The sequence below is a fragment of the Odocoileus virginianus genome, chromosome 16 (genome assembly GCF_023699985.2).
Source record: "Odocoileus virginianus isolate 20LAN1187 ecotype Illinois chromosome 16, Ovbor_1.2, whole genome shotgun sequence".
NCBI classification, from domain to species: domain Eukaryota; kingdom Metazoa; phylum Chordata; class Mammalia; order Artiodactyla; family Cervidae; genus Odocoileus; species Odocoileus virginianus.
In genome coordinates this window covers 8378485-8405583 of record NC_069689.1, presented here as the reverse complement: position 1 = coordinate 8405583, position 27099 = coordinate 8378485, and the positions used below count along the sequence as shown (strand labels likewise).

General features: G+C 47.9%; 1 protein-coding gene across 5 annotated transcripts in view; it reads left to right on the top strand.

Moving 5' to 3' along the window:
- TDRD9 (tudor domain containing 9) overlaps nt 1-27099 on the top strand; it is a 103360-nt gene that overhangs the window by 17426 nt on the left and 58835 nt on the right. For 4 of the 5 annotated variants that reach the window (XR_011491718.1, XM_020911862.2, XM_070477726.1 and 1 more), the window contains exons 2-11: nt 403-509; nt 8176-8273; nt 9687-9908; nt 10414-10536; nt 15051-15131; nt 18133-18297; nt 19399-19502; nt 23194-23258; nt 25894-25948; nt 26100-26184. Coding sequence is in view for 4 of the 5 variants with exons in the window: in XM_020911862.2 (XP_020767521.2) it covers nt 403-509; nt 8176-8273; nt 9687-9908; nt 10414-10536; nt 15051-15131; nt 18133-18297; nt 19399-19502; nt 23194-23258; nt 25894-25948; nt 26100-26184 (1105 nt within the window). In the remaining variant the exon portion in view is untranslated. Of the gene's footprint in view, nt 1-402; nt 510-8175; nt 8274-9686; nt 9909-10413; nt 10537-15050; nt 15132-18132; nt 18298-19398; nt 19503-23193; nt 23259-25893; nt 25949-26099; nt 26185-27099 lie in introns of those variants that run through there. The other variant, XM_070477727.1, reaches the window with a different exon arrangement.

Here is a 27099-nt window from a genome sequence, read left to right as displayed (position 1 = left end):
TGAAACCCCGCGGCCACCACGCGCGTCTCTGCACATGCTTCCTTGTCTGCAGGGGCAGTGCTGCCCTTGGGAAGACCCTGAGGGAGTTGTGACAGACGCCAGTAGATTGCCCCGCAGAGCACCCTCTCCTCCTGAGCTGAGACCATTTGTTCTTTTAGCCAGTTTGAAGGGCGGAAACACTTTCTCATTGCTTTAATTTGCATCTCTTTGGTGACTGACTGTGAATTTGATTGTATTTTCATTTGTTTATTAATGATTTGCAGTTTTTCTTGTAGGGTTTAATGCAAAAGTTAACTATTCAAGAATTCTTCCAGCACATGGAAATTTCTTGGCTTTTTATAAACAGTATACTTTTTATAGGCCTTTTATAAACAGTATACTAACTTTTAATATTCTTTGCAGGCTCCTGGGCGAAAAGAGCGCAGAAACGGAGTATGTTGACAAATACAGACAACTTGAAGCACAAGAATTTTATCTGTATTTCCTTGATCACTTAATCAGTGGGTCAGGTAAACAGGTATCTTTAAATATCATAAAGTATAAGTGAGTTGTTCACAGCATTAAGTTCTTAAAAGTCCTTAAAAATGTAGTAATATTTTGATCAATAAAGAATCCGTGTTGGTTGTTAATTCGGGATTTTTAGGGGAGTGAGTGTATGATAGATTATAAATCGTGAGTGTGTGATAGGTTGTAAGTTGCTCACTTTTTCTCTTTTAAGTATAGTGTGTAAATAATCTGCCTTTTGGAAGACTAGTAATGGTCCCTTACCTTACTATTAATTAGAAATACTTAAAATTGTTGTTAAAGTTATTATATGGAGAAGGAAATGGCAACCCACTCCCGTCTTCTTGTCTGGGAAATCCAGTGGACAGAGGAGCCTGGTGGACTCCAGTCCATGGGGTCACAAAAGAGTTAGACACAACTGAATGACTAAACAGCAATAACAAGGATACCTGTGTGACTTTGTGAATATACTACAGCAAATTATTTACTTTAAGAGGGTGGGTTTTATACTATATGAAACATTTCTTGATGGAAATTCAGTTGGAAGCAACAGTTATGCAAAGAAGGAAAATATATCCTTGGATAAGAGAAGACTCAATCAATCAAAATTCACCCAGAACTGACACTGGTGTTGGGATTAGCAGATAAAAACGTTTATTGATAGGTAGTTTTTATAACTACATTCCATATGTTCAAGAAGTTAAATAGACAAAGATTTTTTGAAAGACCCAAATTAAACTTCTAGAGATGGAAACTATTGCATATGAGATAAAAAGAATTCTGGAGATGTCTCTATTAGTCCAGTGGTTAAGACTCCTTGCTTCCACTGCAGGGGGCATGGGTTTGATCCCTGGTCAGGGAACTAAGATCCCACATGTCCTGCAGCCAAAAAAAAAAAAAAGTGATAGATTAGATTTTGCAAAAGAATTAGTGAAGTAGAAGGCATAGCAGTAGAAACTATGTAAAATGAAATGCAGAGAGAAAATAATAAAAATGAAAAGTGAATAGTTAGGATACCAATGAGTTGTGAAAAAGCTTTAAGTCTCAAAAGTATGTGCACTTGCTATCCCAAAAGGGGAGGAAAGATTGGAAGAGGGGACAAAAAAGACTATTGGAAGAAATAGTGGCTGAATTTTTTTCAAATTTGGTGAAAACCACAAACATACTAATCAATGAATCTCAGTGAACCATAAGCACAAGAAACAGGAACGAGACTGAACCAACACAGAGCATAACCAGATACTCAGAAACGAAGATAAAGAGAAGATTCTTAGAAGAGAAGTAGCCAAAAACAAAAGTCATATTATGTGTAGAGGAACAAACATGATCATAGATTTCTCACTGGAAACAATGCACGCAAGAATACAGTGGAGTAAAATCTGTAAAATAATGAAAGACCTCAAATATTGTACCCAGCAAAAAATTCTTCAAAAATGGAAGTAAAGGAAAAAAGATTTCAGATACATGAAAGATAAGTGGATTTATCTAAGTCACGTGTAGAAATTTAATGATGTTCATTAGCCTATAAATGTGAATTTTCTGTTTTATTTTTTAAAATCATCTATCATTAAATAGTTAATGAAAGAAGTTATTATAGTTTTAAAAATAACTGCATTAAAACACAATTTTAAATAATACATAAATGTGTAAAATAAAAGATAAAAGTCCCTTTTAGTCTCTCCTCCTCCCATGGGTGCAGCTGTTCAGAGTTTACATGAAGCTCGTCACTTCCTGTGAGTGCGTGCTCTTTTTCTTGTTAGCATTCGGCCTGATTCATATGGTAGAAGCAAGTTTCAGTGTGTTTGCTTTACGAACGTTTATCCTTCAGAAGCTCCTACCAAAATCAGCAGGAAGTCCTTCCCCTCTCCTTCTCCGCTGTGTGTTACGCTCTGGTGTAGAGGTAGAAGTTGGGATTCGAGTAAGATTTTCCTTTTCTTTTCAGCCTTTTTGAAAATTGCAAAATACAGCCCATATATAAAAGTATATTAATCCTTATTCTGGTCTTCACTTGGACTTCTTGATATAAAATACTGATATCTTTCATCAGTTCTGAAAAATTCTGAGCCGTTGTCTCAGAGATCCCCACACTCATTCAGTTTGTATTTTTCATTTTCTGGCCACTCTGCTGCTGGCTGGTTCCTCTCTCCTTGCCGGTCTCTCTCCTGAGGCAGAAGCTTTGAGTTCTTCGTTTTCCCCTCTGCATTCCTGCCTTGCTAGAGACTGTGCCCGGGTGTTTTCCTCTCTCACCAGACTTTTGGCTTTTTAAAGATGGTGTTTATGTATTCAGTCTGGCATCTTTAGTTGTCCTCAGGGGGAATGTTTGTCTGAACAACCCGGTACCTTATTACCAGAAGTGATAGTTCAGAATGTTTGTCTGAACAACCCGGTACCTTATTACCAGAAGTGATAGTTCAAAGTGATAGTGTGTGTCCTTTGATCCAATGTTTACTTACGCTAAGAAAAGTACAACGCAGTACGTTTAAGAACATTCACTGCATGACTGCTTATGTGAGGGAAGCCTTTCGAGTCTCTTCAGTGTCAGTGAACAGAAGACTGGTGATTTTTTCAAGTATTTATTTATTTTTTTAATTGAAGGATAATTGCTTTACAGAATTTTGTTGTTTGCTGTCAGACTTCAACATGAATCAGCCATAGGTGAGGACTGGTGATTTGACCTGTAGACGTTGCTGGAAGCCCGCCACAGCTGTGTGTTCCTGTGGACAGACGGCCGTCGTTTGCCGTCTCCTGGGGAACTGTCTTAGTTTTTAGACGGCGCTTGGTCCCGGGGCCCTTCCTGTTGCCCCTGCGTACTCCGCGCCCGGCGCGCACCTGCTGGCTCCTGTGCGGAAGCCGCTAGGTTCTGGAGGGATGCCTGCACGTCCCAGGGCCTGCTCTTGGAACCTTTGATTTGGGCTCATGTTTGAAACTCTTTGTGTCCTCTCTCCGTGGCACCTTTAATGTGTTTGGAAATTTTCACTAGGGAGTCATACAGCTTTGGCTGCACTTGGAAGATTCACTCCAAGACCAGTGTTTATCAAGATGTGAGCCAGGGATCTTGGGGAGCAGTGAGCGGAAGTTGAAAGGGCCTGGTCTCTCCTCTTAGAGAGGTTATCATGTAATCACAGAGGTACACGAAGGGTGCTTTAGAGGTGAATGCGCTGGAACGTAGCTCTCTGGGGACCTGGGACAAGAGTTGTGACTTGAGCTGGGGTTCAGGAAAGTAGTAATCGGGACTGGAACTGAAGGATGAGTATAAGTTTTGGAAGTTACCTAGGCAGTGTGGGGATCAGGGAGAGGGGAGTATGTGCCGAGGGCCTATAATGGGAGAGAGTGAGGCTCTGGCCCTGGGAGAGTGAAAGGCGCTCAGTCGTGTCCGACTCTTTGCACCCCCATGGACTATACAGTCCATGGAGTTCTCCAGGCCAGAAGACCGGAGTGGGAAGCCTTTGCCTTCTCCAGGGGGTCTTCCCCACCCAGGGGTCGAACCCAGGTCTCCCACATCGCAGGCAGGTTCTATACCAGCTGAGCCACAGGGAGGCCCCCAGCCTTGGGAGAGGGCCGGCGCTGCTGGATGTGGGGGGCCTGGGTGGGGGCAGCGGGGGCCTGTGTCATAGCCCTCCCGAGAGGCCCACGCCTTCATCTTCAGAGCGGTGGTGCCTGTGCTGCGTCCGTGGCAGAAGGGGCTTCGCAGCTCCGATGACGTTAGGAGCCTGAGACGGGGCTGCTGCCGGGTGGGCCCGGTGTGAGCACAGGGCTCTTCCCAGGGCCAGTAGTGGATGTGATGGCAGGTGCCACGGGCTACGTGATCGAGGAAGATGCAGGGAGCCAGGGGACGCAGGCCCTCTGGAAGCTGAAAAGGTGTGGGGAGGGTCCTCCCGGGAGCCTGCAGAAGGAGCCAGCCAGACTGCAGTGGGCCTGGGATGCTCAGAGCTGTAGGAGAGGCAAGGAGTGTGGTGTGAGCTCAACGCTCAGGGTCCGTGTCGCAGGAGTAGGGAAGCTAAGCGCGCTCGAGGGGGAGATGCGGGCTCAGCTGCTGGCTGGGCCGGGCTGGGCCAGAGAGCTCTGGTCCTAGTGCTCAGAGCAGTGGGCTGAAGAAGGTTCTAGGTTTATCCTGGGTGGGTCTGAGGGGAGGAGTGTCCAGTGAGGAGTGACCGCTCTGCTCATACTGGAGAGACTGGATCGGAGGGGCTGGTGTGGACCCGAGAAGTCCAGGCAGCACTGGCTGGTGATGGTGGGGAGCGGGGAGCAGGTCTGGGGCCAACTGGGCAGGACTCGGGGCATGTGGACGGGGACGTGGGCGCAGAGGGGCTGTGGTGAGCGGCGGTGCTCACGCTCTGGCTTCTGAAGTGTGGCAGTGCCTGTGAGGCAGAGAGGCGGTTCTCTCGAGTCTGCGTGTGTGTGTGCGTGCGTGCGTGTGTGTGCGTGCACGTGTGTGTGTGTGTGTGTGCAATACACACGGCGTGCACAGCAGCTTCTATCCCTGTTCTGTCTGTCTGCGTTAAAACCGTGAGATCGCGTCAGTACCCCTAATTCTGGTCCAGCACCAAGGTTTCAGAGTGAGCATTTTGTCATGTCCAGATACAGAGCACGTTTGCTTTTGGTGTGATGCAGGTGATATTTCATCTATGTAACTCTTTTTAAAAAATTATTTCTAAATATAAATCCAAGAACGCACATTCACTAAATTTCTATGAGTAACATTGGAATTATTTTGTATAACTAAAGGTAAATCACTTTTTCAAAGTTGAAATTTAGTAGCATTTCTGAGCAGTTTGGTTCCAGACTGGACCCCTGCCGGGTTTCTGCTGTTTTCACACAGCAGTTTTGAACTCGTCCTGGAGTGTGTCTGTAGTTGTGATGAAAGGCCATAGCACGGCCTCCCTTTTTGTTTGGTGATATTTCTGTTGGTGATTTTCATCCCTCTCAGAACTTTTCTTCTGGGTTTAAAAAATGGCCTTTATGGAGTTCTTAATAACTGAAGAAGGAAACAGTCAAATTAAGTTTAATTTTGTATTTGGAATACCAACCCTTGCTTGGAGAAAGTGATATGTAATTACTTATTTTGAAGGTTTAATTTTATGGTTAAATCAGTAATGTAGTAATTAAGCTTCTTTCCTATAGTGTACAGTGTCTAATAGATTTTTTGATAAGCAGTGTTGTTATGTTCTTCAGTTAAAATCCGTTATATCCATTGTATACTATTTGGAGCCCTGAACTGCTGAATTTTGGGGTTAGATTTTAGATTTGGTTGATACCGAAATAATGGGGTGACTTAGTAAAGAGAAACTAGCAATTTTCATGGTTTCCCATTTTTTCCAGGTCAAGTGAAATATTTTAATGGTAATAACCTAGAGTAAAGAGAAAATAGGAAAATAAAACCCGCGGACTTTGAGGGGGAGGTGTTTCTTACATTGCTGCTGAGTTGAGACTCGGCCGTGTGCAGCGTGCTGCCTCGCCCTGAGTGGCCCCGTCCTCTCCGCGTGCTGCTCGCGGCGGTTGCCCGGGCCCCTCCTCTGATCGGGCTGCTGCTGCGCGGATGCAGGAGGTGCACAGCCCGAGCCTCTCTTTGGTTCCCGGTCCTCCCTCTGGCGGTGGACGTGGAGGCTGGACTTGACTCGTGCTGGGTCGGCTCCAGCCACTGACCTAAAAACGTCAGCCCGTGTTTCGTGTTAGACAGAGGAAGGGCTATGGTTTAGACAATACAGTTAGGCCTTTTGGAATTTTTCTTGTAGCATTTCTGTGTTTGAGTAGCAGGCTTCAAAATGCATATCATCAAGGAGTGTGAGTCACGTTAGTGTGGTTAATGTGATGGCTCGTTCAGCGGCTCTGGGAGCCATGGCTGCCGGCCTCTGAGCGAGAAGCACCGCTGCCGGCCTCTGGTCTCTCTGGAGAGTCCGTGCCGCCTCACGGCCCCGGCAGCCCCGGCCACTTACGGTGTCCCTCCCTCTGTCACCGCCTCCCTACCCCGTCTCTCGGGGCTCCCTGGGCTGTGGAGCCTCAGCTCTTCTGTTTGTGCTGGAAAGGCTGATTACTGATGGATAAGCCTGCCGGCCCCAGGAGAGGGAAGGGCCAGATTTTTTCCCTATTTAGGCATGTATTAGCTCAGTTCTTGGATTTGTAGAGTCTGGGTACCCAGCCATCATTTAGAATTCCAAATAATTTAATAAAATGTTGGAACCATTTGTAAATTAGGAACTGTTCACACTCTGAATTTTGCTCAGTGTTTTGAAGATAGCGTGGTTAATTTAAGGGCTTTTGAGCCGAGTGCTTCTAGAAGGGCTGAGACGGGGAGGGAGTGCCCCGGTGGGAGCAGGGGACAAGGGCATGACGGTGGCCGGGAGGTAGGGGGAGGAGGGGGAGGAGAGGCTTCCGATTTCAGGTCAGCAGCGAGGCGACTGGAAGGTCAGAAAGCTGTCGGGGGCAGGACTTGGAGAACTGCCTCCTGAAGTCGGTGCCCGGTGCCCCGGGAGGAGCTCTGTTTCCACAAAGGAGAGCAGAGCTGGCCCCTCTGCTATTAAGGTTCGAAAGAAGTTCTTGGTTCAACGGCAGGAAAATAGTCGTATTGTAATTATATAGCTAGGCCAGTTTTGAAACTGAGGCTATGCGTAGGGGAGCACGTAGGAGAGCAGAAGAGAAGCAGGGACGTCGGGTGGGAACGGCAGTGGCCGGGCAGAGGGGGGGCGGCCAGGCTGGAGCAGCACAGTGCTGGGAGGGGGCATGGAGGGGAGGACGGGGGGGGGGGGGGCAGCCCCACGCTGGTCTGGGAGGGACAGGGACGCTCCAGAGTTTACTTTGGAAATAAAATAACTTCCCAGTAAAAGCTTGTATGCTGTGACTTTGATGATTGTCAATTGGTCAAGAATTTGTGGCGTCACCAGAGAGGAGCGTGTGTTTTCATAAGAGCACCTTCACCGGGCTCCCCTGGTGGCTCAGATGGTGGAGAATCCGCCTGCCACGCAGGGGACCCCAGTTCCATCCCTGGGTCGAGAAGACCCCTGGAGGAGGGCATGGCAACCCACTCCAATAGTTTTGCCTGGAGAATCTCAAGGACAGAGGAGCCTGGCAGGCTATAGTCCATGGGATCACGAAGAGTCAGACACGACTGAGCAGCTAACACTTTTATTCACTCCCAGGACTGGGCAGAGCTCCCCTGGCGAGTCTTTGTCAGAGCAAAGACGGTCCCTCTCAGGATCCCTGTTCACAAGGTGGTGTGTGAGTGTCTACTGCTGATTTGTTCTAGTATCGAGGAGTGAAAATTGATGTGAATTTTCAATCAAAGTTAGTTCTTTAATCATTTCTGTGCCGTTTGCAAGTGATGAGCTTTGCGCTTTGCAGGTCTCTTGTCTCAGACGGTGGCGCTGGCCTGTAGTGTTGGCGGCTGTGATGGGTGGGGAGGTGGGTCTCTTGTCTCAGACGGTGGCGCTGGCCTGCAGTGTTGGCGGCTGCGATGGACGGGGGCTCCGCTCCTAGTGGAGCATTCCTGCTGGTGGGTGCTCAGGGGCTTTGTAATGACCGCGCTCGCAGTGTTAGCGGTGAATGTGTGTGTGTGTGTGTGTGCACAGCTTGCTGTGTGTGTGCTGTATATATAGACTAGACGAAACATGGGGTTGTTGATCTTGCTTTTTTCACATAAGAAATAGCATTGTATTTGTTTGTTTTGTCTGAATCCAGGTCCAAGGCCACCTTTAGCTAAATCAAGCAATGTGATATGCATCCCACAGACAACCTATAAATATCCTGATTTGCCTATAAGCCGATGTAAAGAAGAGGTAACATTATTTTTCTCGTGATGTGGTTTTGCTGTTTGCATGCCAGCGACCCAGCGCTTGGTTTCTAGCTGACAGTGACGAGGGGCTGGGCGGGCACCGGGAGGCCCAGCTTCCCCCGAGCTCCACTTTTCCTGTCCAGTCCTTCGTCCCGTCTCTCCTGCTGTGCACTGGATGTGAGCGCACACTTGCCGGCCCAGGGGCTGCTGCTTGCAAGCCCCACTGCCCAGACCTGTTAGAACGCAGATGCTGCCTGCCCCTGGCCGCAGCCTCCTCTAGGATTCCACTGGGGCTCCTTTACACGCTGGCTGTTTGTGTTGCCTGTGATCGATCAGTCCTTGATATATCATTTTATGATCAGTGTCAGGCAATACAGCAGCAAGGTGATTGCATTTTTAATTAGTTGTGTGTTACTAGACCTGGTTGGGCTTCCCAGGTGGTGCTAGTGGTAAAGAATCTGTCTGCCTATGCAGGAGATGTAAAAAACGCCCGTGTGATCTCTGGGTCTGGAAGATCCCCTGGAGGAGGCCCTGGCAACCCACTCCAGCGTTCTTGCCTGGAGAATCCCATGGACAGAGGAACCTGGAGGGCTACAGTCCATGGGGTCGCAAAGAGTCAGACACAACTGAAGTGACTTAGCACAGCCTAAACCTGGTTAAAAGCAGATGTATTGAAATCGTAATTAACTGTACTAATGGAAGAAATGGTTATAAATGACAGGAAACTGTAAATGTTCTAAATTCATTTTTACTTTGTCTTAGATTGAATCTTGCAACTGTGTAGAGTAGATATGCTTTATTAATTTTAAGAGGCCAACATTAAAATTAATTTGCATCCCCTGACCATTTTGATGGCTAGAGTGATAACAGTAGTATTTTGGGTGGAGGTGGGGGAGGGGTGGATAACTGGGTTAGCGCTGCTCACACAGTCTGTGGAGCAGCGGAAGTTACTTGTTTTAAAGTGTGTCTGAAGAATTTCAAATGAGAATTGAGTGTACATTTCTTATGTGTAACAGCAGCTGTGTTTTCATGTTTCCCAGTAGAATTAGATGGAGACTCATCACATAATTTAAAAATAATAGAAATTTAGAGTTAACAAGAGCTATAGAAATTCAGTTTGGTATTTTCATTTTTATAGATGAAGAAGCTGAGACCTAGGGGGCAGTGAACTTGGCCTGGATTTCTGTAGCCATTCGTTACTGCTCACAGTGGTCAGATGTTTCAAGTGCAGCAACCACTAGTAACCTGTGTCCCTTTTGTGATGTTTAGGTGGTTAGGTTAAGGATTTAACTTGTAAGGATGAAGAGAAAAGAAATCCTGAAAGTCTTCCTGAGATTAAGCTTTCGGTTCATAGGTAACACTTTACATCATTGTTAAACTTGTGGCAATTTTGAAGGAATTCTTTTTACCCTTCTAGGTCATTTCTATGATAGAAAGCAATTCTGTGGTGATCATACACGGTGCCACAGGCAGTGGTAAGAGCACCCAGCTCCCGCAGTACATCCTCGACCACTACCTGCAGCGCTCCGCCTACTGCAACATCGTGGTCACCCAGCCGCGCAAGATCGGGGCCAGCAGCATCGCCCGCTGGATCAGTAGGGAGCGTGGCTGGGTTTTGGGTGGATTGGTGGGCTACCAGGTGAGCTTCTCTCTTTGTTCGCTTTGTCTTTTTTGTAGGTCGATGATAGGATGTGATTTATTTTCTGCTGGGAAAGAAGATGCAATCAGTTGCTTATGGAGCAGAATTACGGCATAATTTCAAAAATAGTGAAAATCGGAAGTTCTTGGAAATAGCTTAATTTCTTTCTCAGTTGAATAGAAAAGAAGTGAGAATTCTCAGACTCATGGCTTTTATAATTTTATCTTTAATTATATCTTTATGTTGAAGAGGTCTTTGTATATAGTCATCTCAACATGAAAATGATACAGGCAATATGACTAGTAAGCCAGTCTCTCCCCGCATCACCAAAGAAGAGAAATCAATTTGAGATTTTATGTTAGTTTAGACCCTATATTTTTTGCAATATATGATAATTTTTTGTTCCCTTTCTTACCTTCATTATGAAATTGACAGTGCCTTCTTTGTAGTTAAATGTAAACCATTTAAATGGAAAACTCTTTCTTTTTTCCTTCCCCAATTTTAGGTAGGGTTGGAAAAAATAGCGACAGAAGACACCAAGTTAATTTATGTGACAACGGGAGTCCTGCTGCAGAAGATAGTCAGTGCCAAGAGCTTGATGGAGTTCACACACGTCTTCATCGACGAAGTGAGTGCTCTGCTCTCGTGCCGCTGTTTCTGTTTGATGAGAGAACACGGTGCAGGTGACCTGTAAAGTGTCAGACGGCTCTTTGAGTCTGTATGGGCTGTTCTGCTCTTGGAAGTTGATTTGCTCTTTTCATCCTTTGCTCTTAACTTCCAAGACATGGGTGAGGAGGTTGAGGAGAATGCAGAGATTCCTTGTTTAGATCAGGGGTTGGCAGACTGCAGCCCTCATGCCAAATTTGGCCCATTTCTGCCAATAAAGTTTTGCTGGCACACAGTTCTGCTCCATGTATGAGTGCTGTGAGGATACTGCCGAAGGGATGGGTAGTTGGGATGGGGCCATATGTTCCGTGAAGCTGGACGTATTTGCCCTCTGGCCTTTTACAGGGAACGCCTGCTGACCCTGGTTTGGAGTATTAGCCACATCAGACAATTAAACTTTAATTGTCTGTAGGTGTTTTCAGCACCTTACAGATACTTTCCATCTAATAAAACAAGAATAATAAACAATAAAAACATCTTTTAAGAAAATGAATAGATGATATTAATCTATTCACTTTACTAAAAAAAAATCCCTAATGATGTACTGTGAACCCTTTCTTTGTGCCAGTCTTAGCTTTTTCCCATAAGGATGGAATATTTTAATTGATTTTCATTTGATTTGACTTTATTCTGTCTTCTTTTAGCCGTGCCATGGGGCTTGTGGAATCTTAGTTCCCCAACCAGGGATTGAGCCCGCGCCCTCTGCATTGAATGTCGAGTCCTATCCACTGGACCTCCAGGGGATTTCCAGTTTTGTTTATATGTTAAACAAGGGTTTTTTGAGGTGAAGTGATGTTGTGTTCAAACAGTTGTCCGAGGAGCTCTGGAAGTACCTCCGCCCAGACTCTGGAGGTTTAAACCTCAGCAGTAGTTATGCCTCGAGAAGCTTCACTGGCTTCTGGAGGCCTTGGAAACAGCAGGCAAGTGGGATCTGTGGGAGACTGCGAGGTGGCTCTGGAGCGCCCGGCAGAGGCTGGAGTGAGGCCCCTGAGCGGCCCTCGGGAAGGCCTCTCCACTGTCGGTACGCGTGTGCTCAGCATGGAACCCGAACGTGCTGTCAGCGGGAATCATCAGTAAACAGTGTGCAGCAGGAATAGAGAAGGGTGTTACCTGAGCCAGACTGAGGATGATTGCCTGGGAGACCCAGATTCATGAAGCACTTGAATTGTGTTCTGGGCTATAGGGTGGGGGCCTGGAAAGGCAAAAACAAACGTGACGCGAGCTGTTGTCAAGAATCAGGACTGGAGCTGGGGAGAAGGGAGGGCGCCACTTATGCAAGGGTTGCTCGGGGTTAGACGGCTGCAGGGTTAGCGGAGACCTGAGACCATGGGGTTGCTGCTGGCAGAGCCCGTGTGAGGACGCGGTGGAGGCCTGGAGTCCGGCACACTTAAGGACATGCAGGTCCTCGGGGCTCCAGGGCCATCTGGGTTCATGTCCGCAGCGGCCTCCTGCTCCGCCCTGGGTGACTGAACCACAGTTACTCCATCTTGGCTTTCAAATGCACCCTCTTCTTTAGTGGACAAAGAAGATGTATGATGTATGATGCTTGTGTGGTAGGCCACCAAACAAGGCTGCTCCAACTAGTGTAAAGTTCAAGCCATGCCATGTGTAAGCCAGAATGACTTCCCCACACCTCAGTACGCGAGCATTTCTCCCATCGGTGCCGCAGGTAAAGCTGAGTGGGTGCATTTACTAGGTCGTGTACACGTACCTGGTTTTGTGTCATTCTTGGGTGTTTGGGAGAGGGAAATGCCGAACATGTTCTATTGTTCTTTGTGGTACAGTGGGATGCGCAGTGTGGCTCATGTTTTCTTCATGACTTTTGGCAGTTTTAAGTATCTTTAGGTGGTGTTGAAATCAAACTTAGACAGTATGCCAAGATGGTGTCAGTATGATAAAGTACACAGGAGTCACCGTTTGTCACTGAGCCTTTCTCTCAGGCCTCCAGGCAAGGCTCACCCTGGGTCACCTCCTCCAGAGTCTCTGCTGCTCAAGCTCCTGCTTGTCTCTGCAGGTCCAGCATCTTTCTGACTGTGTAGGGAGGTGTTTCTGCACTCGCACACGTGAGTGACGTGGACACGCCTGTGTGCACGGTGTTGCTGGCGTCCTTCTCCTGAAGCTGCGTGGTGGTACCTGAGCACGTCAGCTGCCCTCCGCGGGAACTTGCCCCCACTGGAGCGTCTTCTCACTTGGCACTGTGATAACTGTTTGCTTAAAGAATGAATAGGTTTGGATAGGCCTGAAGTTTCATGTTTACAAAGAATATTGTTCCTGTTGTGTGGGATGATTTGAATTTCAAAACAAATACAAGAGCAGAAGCTGAAGGCAGCAGGCAGGAGAGATGGAATGATGCTGTTGCTCAGCGTGCCCCGCTCTTCGCAGCTCCACGGACGGCAGCACGCTGGCCTCCCCGTCCCTCACCATCTCCCAGAGCTGGCTCAGACTCGTGTCCATTGCGTTGATGGCACCATCCAACCATCGCTCCCTCTGTTATCCCCTTCTTCTGCCTTCAGTCTTTGCCAGCATCAGGGTCTTTTCCAGTGAGTTGGCTCTTGGCATTAGGTGGCCAAAGTATTGGAGCTTCAGCTTCAGCATCAGTCCTTCCAGTGAATATTCAGGGTTGATCTCCTTTATGATTGACTGGTTTGATGTGCTTGCAGTCCAAGGGACTCCCAAGAGTCTTTTCCAGCACCATAGTTCAAAGGCATCAATTTTTTGGCGCTCAGCCTTCTTTATGGTCCCACTCTCACATCCACACACGACCACTGGGAAAATCACAGCTTTGACTAGATGGAGTAATGTCTCTGCTTTTTAATATGCTGTCTAGGTTGGTCATAGCTTTTCTTCCAGGGACCAAGCATCTTTTAATTTCATGGCTTCAGTCACCATCTGCAGTGATATTGGAGCCCAAGAAAATAAGATCTGTCACTGTTTCCATTTTTCCTGATCTATTTGCCATGACGTGATGGGACTGGATGACATGATCTTCATTTTTTGAATGTTAAGTGTTAAGCCAGCTTTTTCACTCTCCTGTTTCGCCATCATCAAGAGGCTCTTTAGTTTTGCTTTCTGCCATAAGGATGGCATCTGCATATGTGAAGTTATTGATATTTCTCCTGGCAATCTTGATTCCAGCTTATGCTTCATCCAGCCTGGCATTTCGCATGATGTACTCTGCACATAAGTTAAATAAGCAGGAAATGGAATGGTCTCGTCCTTACCTTCTTAGCTCTGGGAAGAGAATAAACTCACTTCAGGTGAATCATTCATTCAGTAAACATTTGCAGAGCGCCTGCCTCATTAGGTGCTGAGGTCATAAAGTTGGAGAAGCTGTAGTTTCTGCTCTCAGCCTCTCTGCTGGGGGGACAGATGTCTGCTGAGGTGTGACTATGTGGACGGAGGAAGGCCAGCGTCAGGGAGAGGACCGCGGGACCCCGGGGTGGAGGGCCGAGTGGGTCCTCGGGCAGGAGGGGCGCCTGGCCTCCAGCAGCGGGGAGAGGCGGTCGTGTGAAGTCTGAGCTGTGGGGGCCGGGGGCCTCGGTGCCGAGGAGGGCCCTCTCGGGGCTCTTACCGAGGACAGCCCTTGTTTCTGCTTCTCAAGTGCAGGGCAGCACGTCCGTGTTGCGGTGCTGCGCTCAGCGCTGGGTTTGCCGAGGGAACGAGGGAGAGTTGGGTTTCTGAGCGGTCCGGCCAGAGAAGCCGCTGTGGAGCCTCTCGCCCTGCGGAGAAGGGGCTCCCCCTTTGGGACTCAGGGGCTCGTCTCTCCGCGTCAGCAGAGACATGGCCCAGGGAGGAATCCCCTGTGCCCGGGGCAGCCTGGTCAGTGTGAGAAGCACCACACGTGACTCGGCCCTTGGCGTTATCTGGTGGGGGGTGGGCAGGGCTGGGGTAGGCAGGCCCTGGGGGGATTTGACTGGAAGGCACTGTCTGCATGGGGCAGCTTTCCACAAGCAGCAGGCCCCTGGGGCCCTGTAGCCCCTCGTCCCAGATGCTCCTGCAAGGCTCCGGGCTGCCCTCTGCTCCGCCCCAGCCTTGCCCTGCTCGCTCCTGCCAAGCCGGCTCTTCCCAGGCCTCCTGTCAATCCCCGCCCTGCCGAGCAGGCGGCCTGCTGCCCCGCACACTGCTCGGCTGGGCCTGGGGCAGGAGCTGTGGGCCGGGCTGGCCGCGGGCGGCTGCTCTGTGCTTCTCTGTGTTGTCACAGGGGCCTAGGGCGCTGTTGGCATTGAGCGGGTGGGGCTGAGAGTGCTTGACGTTCCCCTGCCCGGATGCCAGTTGGGCCCACTGGGAACCCCGGGGTTGGGGGGGGGGGGGCAGTGGCCCACATGCCTCTCCTGCTCGTCCTTGTTTGGGGCTGAGTGACGGTGTCCGTCTCGGAGCCTTGGCCCCGGCCCCGGGCGCAGCAGTGAGCCCTTCCCTCTGGTGACTCAGCACTGACCGATGCCTTCCCATGTGGGGGCCTTCCTTCTTATTTTGTAGGTACATGAGCGAACTGAAGAAATGGATTTCCTGTTGTTAGTTGTCCGCAAACTTTTAAGAACAAATTCACGTTTTGTGAAGGTAAAGTTGATTTCATGAGTAACTGAAATATTTAGGGTTAAAGTTTATTATGTAGTTTTGTTCAGTAGAAATGGTTGAAAGCACTGACTCTTAAAATCGTTGTCTCTGCAGGCCTCCATATCTTGCTAGGAAGCTGGCTAGAGGGCCTTCTTTTGGGATCAGACTGGAAGAGTTTTTCGTTATGATGTTGCATTAAATTGTAAAATATTCTCCAGATTTTAGAAAATAATGAAATGCTGGGTATTGGAGCATGGCTTTGGGCTGAATAAGTACCAGTTTGAGGGAATGTGACTCGTGTCTGTCATCTCTGTTTTATAAGCAGCACTGAGTCGCACTGAAGTTAGTGGTTATATGCCCTGCTTTTATAGGAGACTTACGCTAGGAGCTAACCAAAAGTCTGTGGGAATGGCCAATATAGTTTACATTTTATCTGAACTGAAAGGATGAGGACGTGACCTTGGCCAGAGTAGCAGAGGGTTTATAATTATTATGCAGTCTAGACACCGATCAGCCTGGCTCTGCTCTGCGGGAGTCTTCCCGCGCCGTGGTGACTGGTGCGGTCATTCGTCACGGGGAGGGCTGTGAGAGGACTTGCTGTTTCCGGAACCCAGGTGCCCTCTAGACCGCACGGTGCCTTGTCTGCACATGTTCCGTCTCTCGGCTCACCTAGGGAGACGTTCCTCCCTCCCCACCTTCCAGGGTGGGTACGGCAACCTTGGGAGGGTCACAGTCTCTCCTGGTGGGCACTGAGGAAGTAGAACCCGAGGCTTGCAGTAGGCTGACTTAGTGCTTAAGATAGGTTTTCCTGACAGCTCAGTTGGTAAAGAATCCGCCTGCAATGCAGTAGACCCTCGCTCGATTCCTGGGTCAGGAAGATCCACTGGAGAAAGGATAGGCTACCCACTCCAGTATTCTTGGGCTTTCCTGGTAGCTCAGCTGGTAAAGAATTCGCCTGCAATGTGGACGACCTGGGTTCAACCCCTGGGTTGGGAAGATTCCCCGGAGAAGGGAAAGGCTACCCACTCCAGTATTCTGGCCTGGAGAATTCCATGGACTGTACAGTCCATGGGGTCGCAAAGAGTCGGACACGACTGAGCAACTTTCACTTTCACTGCTTTAGATGACCATCACGTGATGCAGAGAATCAACAGATCCAGACCTTTCTTGATGATCATGTTTTAATAGTAATTCTACTTACTTCTGGCTGCACTGTGGACTTCCTCTCGTTGCCACGGGAAGGGGCTGCTCTCTCGTTGGGGGGCGCGGGCTCCGGGGCGCTCCGGCTTCAGGGGCTGCACTCTGGGCTCTGGAGCACAGACTCAGTAGCTGATCCCCTGGCGTGTGGGATCTGCCTGGATCAGGGACTGAACCGTGTCCCCTGAATTGGCAGGCAGGTTCTTTATCACTGAGCCACCAGGGAAACCCATGATTGTCATTTTAAGACTACTGTAAGATAATAACTTGATTATGGGTTTTTTTTTTCTAGTTTTTAGGAGTTAAGAGAGTTAAGAGTGTTGGTGAATTTTAAAAAATCTGCTACACTACTGGAAATGGTGCTCAGGAATTTGGTACTGATCATATGCATAGTAGGAAATGGCTTGTCAGTTTCAGTCTTTTCATGATTTATTAAAAAAATGTTTGAAGCATAATGCTTTCTGAATATAGAACCTTGTAATGGTGTATGTAGTTGGGCTAAGAAACTAGAAGTCATGTTCTGTATGGCTTTGTAGTAAGTGTTTTGAAACTCTCGAAACTTCCTCCCTTACTCCGTTTTAAAAGGAGAGCTGCCGTGGGGGCCTTAGATGCAGGAACCTGGGCAGATGGGCCTTCCAGTCCCCCTTCTGCTCTGCACCCAGACCTCCAGAGGGCCCCAGCTTCATGCTGTCCCCTGCCTGCCGACCCTGCTGTCGGCGCTGGCTGCTCAGACTCAGTGGGGCCCCCTGGACAAGCAGGTGTCAGGGCAGGCAGGCTGCTGAGCATCTGCAGGGACGAGCGGAGAGCTGAGCTGCAGGGAGGATGCAGGGCGGGGAGGCTGCGGCAGCCTGGGCCGACTGTGGCCGTCAGCAGTGCAGATTCGCGCTTAGGTGGGACAGAAGCCCTGAAGCGCCCTAGCCTGGCGGCTCTGGCAGACGCGTTAGAGCTCTTCTGCTGGGACAGGTGTGCCCTTGGGGGCCATTAGTAGCACCCATGGGGCCTCACAGAACCTGGCGTCTGAGTGAGCTCTGGTCGGTGGGGTTTTGACCTTTCGTTTCTGACATCAGAGGGGAAATACAGACATTCTGTCTGCCCAATAAGTGTATTAGTAATGTCTGTGTAAAGTTTTTACTTTTCTGCGAAGACTTAGACTTCAGAAATGCAGCCAGCAGCCAGCAGCCAGCTCTGCTGCCTCCCGCTTAGCATTTTGGGGCCTGGCGGGCGGTGGAGACCCTGTTAGTGCCTTCTCCAGGGCACAGCTGGCGGGCTGCAGATGCTGCTTCTGGCCGTCACGGCTGAGTTCTTCAGGATGTCATCCCAGATTTGCTTTCTGGCAAAACTGAAACCTGCAGGGAGCCCCCGAGCCTCTGCCGTCCACTGAGTTGGGACTGGTTGCCGGGCGCCTCCCGTTTCTCCGCTTAGGGTCAAGGTTTCCTGGCTCCCTTGTCTTCTTCCTCGTGGCCGCTCTGTTCTCTCAGCTTTCTGGAACACGCCGTCTGGAGCTTGCTCTGTCCTAAATTAGTTTTCTGATGCAAGTGTCCTCTTAGGTAAATGGTTGTAATTGAGCTTTATTGGAGAAGTGTAGTTTCTCACTTGATAAAGTAATTGAAGAGAAATTGTAAAAGTTGACATCTCTGAGCATTCTTTAGATTGTAATAATTTGTATTACACTGGAGATCAAGTCAAAGTATTCAATGAAAGTTTTGAAAATTACTAAAACAAGAGAAGCCTGGGCTTCTGAAGAGCCTTTCAGTCATCATCATGGTTGTCATTATTTTGTCTGTCTTGATGGTTTCTCCTCCTCTAGGTTGTCCTCATGTCAGCCACCATCAACTGTAGAGAGTTTGCAGATTACTTTGCTGTTCCTGTTCAGAACAAGATGAACCCAGCTTATGTTTTTGAAGTGGGAGGAAAACCCTTTTCAATTGAGGAGTATTACCTTAACGACTTGGAGCACATTCATCATAGCAGGGTATGTTGGAACGCATTGTTTCTTTTACAATGGGCCCATCCCATGGATGGAGGAGCCTGATAGGCTACAGTCCATGGTGTGGCAAAGAGTCGGACACGACTGAGCTACTTCTTTGTCTCTCTTCTCTAGTGTGGTAAGTACTGGTGACTGGGTAAAGTAGAAAATTGCTTAAGATAAAGGTTAAACATCAAGCATGTTTACTCAAAGTTAATTGACTAAATAGAAGATAATTTGTCATGCTTACATTAGTAGAATTGTAATAAGGAAACAGATTATTTAAGTACTAACTGACTTAATTTACTCTAAAAATTGGAAAAAACTTGGTATTTGTAGCTAACTTCTCCTAAAGTCTTTTTCTGATATGTTCTGCACACAATCAAATGCTATGTCTTTTTATACAGTACTTGATAAGTAAAATTATTAAACAAAACAACTGTCTTATTCTTGGTGAAAAACTGCAGTATGGCTATAAAATAGATTTTATGGAAACTATGATGTAATGGTGGGTATTCTAGGGAGATGCATTCCCAGTGATGGCCTTGGTCATGTGAATGCTGTCAGCTCAGACTGGTGGTCCTGAGCTCCCCAGGGGGTGGTGGGTGTGGCTGAACCGCAGTGTTCCAGAGGCCGCCCGAGGGCAACTGTAAAGGGACTGGGCTCCCAGGCTGGTGTTAACACCCGTTCAAAGCGGGCCAGTCTCTCCCACAGAGCCCTGGCGGCCGCGATGCGCCGTGGCCACCGTCGCAGGTGCAGGCGGACCGGTGGTCTCCCCGGCGGGCTCAGTCCTCGGCTCTCCGGGGCGGGTTGACAGAGGGGAGGGGAAGCTCCTCCTGGCTCCACAGGCATTTGGAGCTCCTTTTCCGTGTCTTCAGAACAGACGTCCTGCCGGACCTTTGACTTGTGCCGTGTGCGCCCTGACCGCTCCTCTGCCCCAGCGGCGGGGTCAGGGCGGTGCCGGTCAGGGCTGTGTGTCGGGGGCTTGTTGTTTAGCGAGTGCCTGGATCCTGGCTGCCCGCGATACCATGTTCATTTGGGGTGTTTGTTACGAGTTCCCTTGGTGAACCTCTTTGGTATTCCACCGTCCCTTCTTCCTCTTTATAGCTTTCTCCTCACCTCCTGGAGGAGCCAGTGATAACCAAGGCTGTCTATGAGGTTGCCGTCTCCTTGATTCAGATGTTCGATGACTTGGACATGAAGGAGAGTGGGTAAGAGATCCTCCAGCGGGCTGTGAGCTTCAATGGGATTGGGAAGTCTTTGTTCATTTTGAAGAATTTTAGTGTTTTTATCATATTAACTATAGATTTCTTTTCAGTGGTCACTCTATATAAAGTTCAGTTCAGTCACTCAGTGGTGTCCGACTCTGTGACCCCATGAATAACAGCACGCCGGCCTCCCTGTCCATCACCAACTCCCAGAGTTTACTCAAACTCATGCCCATTGAGTCAGTGATGCCATCCAGCCATCTCATCCTCTGTCATCCCCTTCTCTTCCTGCCCCCAATCCCTCCCAGCATCAGGGTCTTTTCCAATGAGTCAGCTCTTCATATGGGGTGGCCAAAGTATTGGAGTTTCAGCTTCAGCATCAGTCCTTCCAGTGAACACCCAGGACTTATCTCCTTCAGGATGGTGTGGTTGGATCTCCTTGCAGTCCAAGGGACTCTCAAGAGTCTTCTCCAACACTATAGTTCAAAAGCATCAATTTTTCGGCGCTCAGCTTTCTTCACAGTCCAACTCTCACATCCACACATGACCACTGGAAAAACCATAGCCTTGACCAGATGGACCTTTGTTGGCAAAGTAATGTCTATGCTTTTTAATATGCTGTCTAGGTTGGTCATAACTTTCCTTCCAAGGAGTAAGCGTCTTGTAATTTCATGGCTGCAGTCACCATCTGCAGTGATTTTGGAGCCCAAAAAAATAAAGCCTGACACTGTTTCCACTGTTTCCCCATCTATTTCCCATGAAGTGATGGGACCAGATGCCATGATCTTAGTTTTCTGAATGTTGAGCTTTAAGCCAACTTTTTCACTCTCCTCTTTCACTTTCATCAAGAGGCTTTTTAGTTCATCTTCACATTCTGCCATAAGGGTGGTGTCATCTGCATATCTGAAGTTATTGATATTTCTCCCGGCAAAATTAAAGTTAGTATCTAACAAATGTTTTACTGGAAATTTATATTTTAAAGCAGTTAAAACCATAGTAAGTACAGTTTTAGGGCTGACAGGTTTTAAGCTGGAAACTGCGGCCTGAAGATAGACATGCAGAAGTCATGCCTTGCCCAGTCCCGAGGTAAAACTTGCAGGACTGTTGTGGGAGAGACTGTTGAATGCTTTCTTTGCCTTTGATTCCATTTATCCTAAAGCTCTATTCCTGATTCTAGACAGTTAGCCATTGTCATTCAGATGCCTGTTAGTTGACTGGCTCTTGGAAACCTAGAAGGTATTTTCCCTTAAGGGCAGTTTTAGGTTACAGGTGTGGTTAGAGTCTTTCAGGATATTACACTGCATTAAAAAATAAAAACTTTTACTGTTTACATATTGGAACAACAAGCAGAATACAGATTCCGCCTCCTCATGGTAACCAGCCCTGGACTTCTCGGAAGGCTGTTCTCTGTAGACTGTAGGCACGCACAGACGCGGCACTTCTCTGCTTTTAGCTGTTGGTTGTGTGATGTGAATGTGCAGTGAGTGTCAAGGTATCGTTGTCCTGCCTTCTTGCCCAAGGATGCCGTGGAGGGAGGCAGATTCAGAATAGATTTCCTGCCGACGCTGCACTTGGGTCTGTCTGGATTCTGTCTGGACTCTGCTCCGCTGATCCAGTGACAGGGCCAGGGACGTACCAGGACCACGTGTGCCTTGGGCCTTGAGCAGTGCTTGACCCCCCAGTTGGAAAGTAACAGCTTACGTGCAAATGAGTACCATTTTTAACTGTTTTTAAGCTCCCACAGTTTTTTGTTATTTTTATATGATCAGTGGGTTTACATTTAGTCAAATACATGTCATTTTATACATCATTCTTTCATCTTAGACTTTCTTTCTTAGATCGTTTCCATTCATCCCAAAGCATGTCCTTCAGAAGTTTGAGTCTGTTGGTAAACCTTCTCAGGTTTTATATGGCTAAAAAAGCCTCATGCTCATTTGAGAAACGCGGTTTTGTAAAATGTAAAATTTGGTTTCTGTTTCTCTCCTTACATGTACTTTTTCTAATTTTTTAGTTTAAATGACTTTATTGATAAGTAATTTACATATGTCAAATGCACCCACTTTTATTGTTCTCTCAGTATTTTATATTTTCCCATAATCTTCTGGCTTCTCTTATTATGGTGAGGACCTTTTGCTTCAGCGGCTCCTCGTAGGTAGGTGCGTCTGTGCCTGGTTGACCCTCGGTCGCGTTCCTGCTCTTTGAGGCTCCTCGTAGGTAGGTGCGTCTGTGCCTGGTTGACCCTCGGTGTCCCTGCTCTTTGATACCCTGCGGTGTGGCTGCTGTCTGTGGAGAGCTGCGGCCGCCTTTTCATGAACCTCGTGAGGCTCTGTGGGCTCAGGGCGTCTGCGTGCTGCTGCCGGCGGCTTTCCCTCCAGCGGTGTCATCTGTTCAGATTCTCTCTTCCCTTTGATCAGTTTCAGTGGTTGGTGTCTTTTAGGACTGTCCATTTCCTGTCTGTTTCTGATCTGTTGGCCTTTGGTTGCTCATGGTGCTCCTTTACAGTCCTTTTCCTTTCTGTCAAGTCAGCAGCAGTGTCTTCTCTTTGATTTTCTTTTTTAAATAGCAGGACCTATTTTATTTATTTATCTTTTAACAGAAAGCAGTTTAATTACTCTCTGGCTGCAGGCTCTGTGCGGCTGTGCTCAGGCTTTCTCTAGCTGTGGAGAGCGGGGCTCCTCTTACTGTGAGCGCAGGCTCCTCTTGTTGTGGAGCACAGGCCCGAGGCACTTGGGCTTCAGCGGTCGCTGCTCGCGGGCTCAGTCGTCGTGGCACGTGGGCTTAGCTACCCCGTGGCATGTGGAATCTTCCAAGACCAGAGATCGAACCTGTGTCCCCTGCATTGGCAGATGGATTCTTACCCACCGCGACACCGGGGAAGCCCCTCTTTCATTTCTGACTGTAGTAACTGGACTCTTTCTTTGGTCAAACTAGGTAGATTTGTCAGTTTGTCTTTTCAAAGAGCTAGGTTTTTGTTTTCCTGTTGTTTTTCTTTCTCTGTTTCATTAATTTCCACTCAACTCTTTTTTTTTTTTTTTTAATTCTTGGAGAAGCCAAGAAACAACAGTCCACGCCATTCCTGGGAAAGAGGCGAGGTGAGAGGGCAGCCCAGTGGCCACAGTCTCACTGCTGAGCTGAAGGTTCCCACTTCTTTGTTCTTGTCGGTCTCTCCGGCCGGGACGTGAGCAGGGCAGGGAGCGGACTGTCTCGCTGCTGTGCCGGCGCCTGGGCGGGCCACGGGGGTTTGTGGGGGAACCAGAGTCCTGGCTTCACACGAAGCAGATGGGCTGATGGAGGCAGGAGGCAAGGGGGCGGCTTGAGATCTTGGTATATAAAAATGCTTTCTGATAATCGTCTTGATTCCTTGTAAGTTTAAGTTTTGTTTGTAATAGTTATTCTAAATGTTTTGTACTTTGAGAGTCTAGATTACAGTAACTAAACATCAGAGACTTTTGCCGATGATGAGTTTTAATGGAGAAAGGAGTCAGGAGGCTGGAGGCCCCTTGGCTCCCTGGGGGGCGTTGGGCTGTGTCTCCCGTCCCGGGGCCTTGTGTTGTCCTATGTAAAGGACAGAGTGGTGCAGTGGGTGACCTGCAGGTAAGAGCCTCTCCCGGTTAGAAGCCTGTACTCCCAGGGCTCTGTGAAAACCACGGCTACTTCTCCTTGACTAATTCTTGTGCACCTCACCTTTTAACAGGGCCAAGACCCGGTCGGGCACCCCGTTTGTGTCAGAGCGAAGCAGTGTGCTGGTGTTTCTGCCGGGTGAGTGCCATCCTTTCATGACGTGGCATCGTGCTCAGGATGGAGGCTGGTTTGTGTCTAGCACATATGGTGAAATGTGGTGTTCGTAGTGTGGGTTTATTGTTGGACTCTGGGAATGGGGATGGGTGGGGTTCTCAGTCTGACTTCTTACTATAACCTTTGTGTTGCTAAAAATGTTGGTAATTAAGAGTTTAATGTTATTTTTGAGAGCAATCTGGCCCCCTTCAGGAAAAATTTGTCTATGTTAAGTTTGCTATTTTTGAGGTAATTGTCATCCATCTGTATTTAAAGGTCATTTAATAATAACATCATTATTGTAATACCATGAAAATAATCAAGGTAGTCCTTGAGTTCTTTTCTCTTCAGTATTTGAGAAAATAATCTGTTTAAGGTACTTGACAATATGCAGTTCAGTTCAGTCCCTCAGTTGTGTCTGACTCTCTGCAACCCCATGGACTTCAGCACACCAGACTTCCCTGTCCTTCACACCGTCTCCTGGAGCGTGCTCAAACCCATGTCCATCGAGTTGGTGATGCCATCCAACCATCTCATCCTCAGTCGTCCCCTTCTGCTGCCTTCAATCTTTCCCAGCATCAGGGTCTTTTCCAATGAGTCAGCACTTCACATCAGGTGGCCAAAGTATTGGAGCTTTAGCTTCAGCATAAGTCCTTCCAGTGAATATTCAGGACTGATTTCCTTTAGGATTGACTGGTTTGATCTCCTTGCAGTCCAAGGGACCCTCAAGAATCTTTTCCAACACCACAGTTCAAAAGCATTAATTCTTCGGTGCTCAGCTTTCTTTATGGTCCAACTCTCACATCCATATGTGAGTATTGGAAAAACCATAGCTTTGACTAGATGGACCTTTGTTGGCAAAGTAATGTCTCTGCTTTTTAATATGCAGTCTAGGTTGGTCATAGCTTTTCTTCCAAGGAGCAAGTGTCTTTTATTCATTTGACAAGATTAATCTATGTTAAATTGTACTTTTTCCAAAATGATGTTTTTTTAATGACTTTTTAATTAAGTGATACAGCTTGATGAAATCTTATGACATTTCCTGAGTTTTTTTTGTTGTTGGAAAGTAATATGTAGAGGATGTGGGTATTTGTGCCAGTTTTGGTGGAGAACAAAAAGCATGAATTAAAGGTAACTTATTTTACTTTGGAATACAACATGTGAGTTGAAAGCACTGATCATGTGTTGCTTAAGTTGATATGGATTAGTTTTGTATTTGATACTGATGAGTTTTGTATCCAGAAGACAGCCATCAGCGGGCAGTGGTGTGGCGCTGCGTTTGCCCGTGTAGACATCTGTCAGCGAGTTCTGTGTGCGTGACGTAGGAGGACGCGCTGGAGGGGAGCCGGGGCAGTGCGCTCCCGGGAACCCCTGACGCCGGGGGCGCTTTCCGCCGCTGCTCGCCGCCGGAGCGAGGTGACAGCTTACAGCCTAGCCTGTCCTCTGTTCCGTGTTTATGTGAGCTCGGGTTTGAGAGTATCTTCGTCTCATTAACTTATCTTTTGGGAATGGTTCCGTGTTAGTGCTTTTAGGGCTGCTATAACAGTGCTATAAACCAGAAGGCTTAGAGCGGCAGGCATTTATCCTCTCGCTGTTCTGGAGACTGGAAGTAAAAATCAGTGTCTCAGGGCCCTGCTCCCCCTGAGGCTCCAGCTGGACTCCTCCCCGGCCTCTTCCTGCTTCTCCTGGCCGGCAGCCTTTGGCCTCCCTTGGCTTGTGGCTGTAACACTTCTCCTTCTGCCTTGATTGTTACGTGGTGTTTTGTGTGTGTGTGTCTTACAAGGACACCAGTCCTATTGAAATAAAGGCCTAGTCTTCTCCAGTGTGACCTCCTCTTAACTAATTAGATCTGCAGTGATGCTTTATTTGCAAATAAAGTCACATTCTGAGGGACTGGGGTTGGGGCTTCCACATCTTTTGGGGGACACACAGTTCAACCCATAGAGGTTCAAATATTGATAATTCAGGATGTGGCAAAATCATGTGCAAACTTTATATATTATCAATGAGCATTTCTGAACCTAATGAGAAAGATGTAGCATATCTTTGTGACCAATACTTTTTAAATACTAGTTTTTGGTTGTAAAATTTTTGCATAATTAATGTAGGACATTTGGAAAAGCAGTGGAGGGGGGCAGGAAATGTAAAATTACTCATGGGGCCAGCACTCACAGGCAGTCGTTGTGGAAAGGAGAACACCGGAAGAATATGGCTCTTCTCATGTTTTTGAGTTACTGGTAGAGCCGACTCATTGGCAAAGACCCTGATGCTGAGAAAGATTGAGAGCAGGAGAGGACGGCAGAGGATGAGCTGGTTGGCTGGTATCACCAACTCAGTGGACATGAGTTTGCGCGAGCTCCGGAGACGGTGAAGGACAGGGGAGTCTGGCGTGCTGCAGCCCAGCTGCAAAGAGTTGGACACGACTTCGTGACCAAACAACAACAAAAACAATATTGTACACTTGTCCCTTGTGATACTGAAGTATTTAGGTGAAGAGGATAAAAAAGTCAAATAAAATGAATTGGTAGTACCATCTTTGAAAAAGATGTCATCTTAAAGGTTGTTTTTTAGAAATGAATACAAATCTCTTTTTTTCTCCTCCACTCTCTTTCTTCTCTAGGTCTGGGTGAAATAAACTATATGCACGAACTTCTCACAAACATGGTTCATAAAAGGTGTGTTTAAAATGATAACCTGTATGTTTTCACTTGTAAAGCGTTGTGTTGTTTCTGCCCTAAATCATTTTAATTATCTTAATGAGTAGTTACTCATTTTCGTATATATTTTCCCTTTGTGGATATTTTATTTCTTTTACGTCTTTTCTAGGTTGCAGGTCTATCCACTCCATTCAAGTGTGACTTTGGAGGAGCAGAACAACGTGTTTTTAAGTCCAGTGCCTGGGTACAGAAAGGTGGGATGGCTGGGGCACCTGTCCTGAGCTTTGAGCACCTTCTCCTTAGAGACCCTGACAGCCCCGCAGGTGGTGTGGCGGGCTCTGTAGCGGTGGTTAGTCTCCACGAGTGCATGCTGATGAGCCAGGTGTATGAGTTCATTTTGCCTTTGTTTTGTAAGTCCATTTGCTAAGGTGTGTCATTTCCGCAGCCTCAGGGCCTTGTCTGTCGTGGGTTCAGGGTCTCCTGTCTCTGGCACTGCCCTGGAGATTGTGGTCAGAGCCCACACTCTTGATCCTGCTTAAGAGCATTTCTTTAATCCTTTACGGGTGGGTGATGGGGTTATCTTGTCACAGCCCTTGGAGTGTGGCTTCAGATCTCAGGCCCCGAACGTGCGGCTCAGCCCCCTGATTCCGGGAGAAGCTTTCACGTCTCTGGGGCAGCCTCAGCCTTGCCGGCACCTCGGGGCTCTCAGGTGCTGCAGCCCTGCAGGGCCTCTGCCGTGAGTCTGTCGTGCTCTGCCCCCTGGGTGATCCCAAGACCCCCGAAGCGACCGCATGTGGGGTCAGGGAGAGCTGCCTATGCCGTTTCTCGCCTGCTGCATTTCGCACCTGCTGTGTGCATGAGCCTGGTTTTCTGTGCATTGAGAACTCTGCTGGACCCCCGAGAGCGATTCCACCAGGAAAAAGCTGTAACTTCACATGGAGGTGAAGGGTTAAGCGCATGCATGTGGAATTGGACAGATGACTCGAGGCTCTGTCCCTTGTACGTGTGTGCCTTTGAGCACCTTGCTTCTGCAAGGCTTAATTTTAGTGTTTGAAAGTAGAATAAAATCACCTTGCAGAGCTGTTAGGAAGGTCAGTTATGATAGCATTTGTCTGTCCTTGAACTGTGGGGGTGGTGCCGGCCCGACACAGGTATGTCCAGTAACCAGA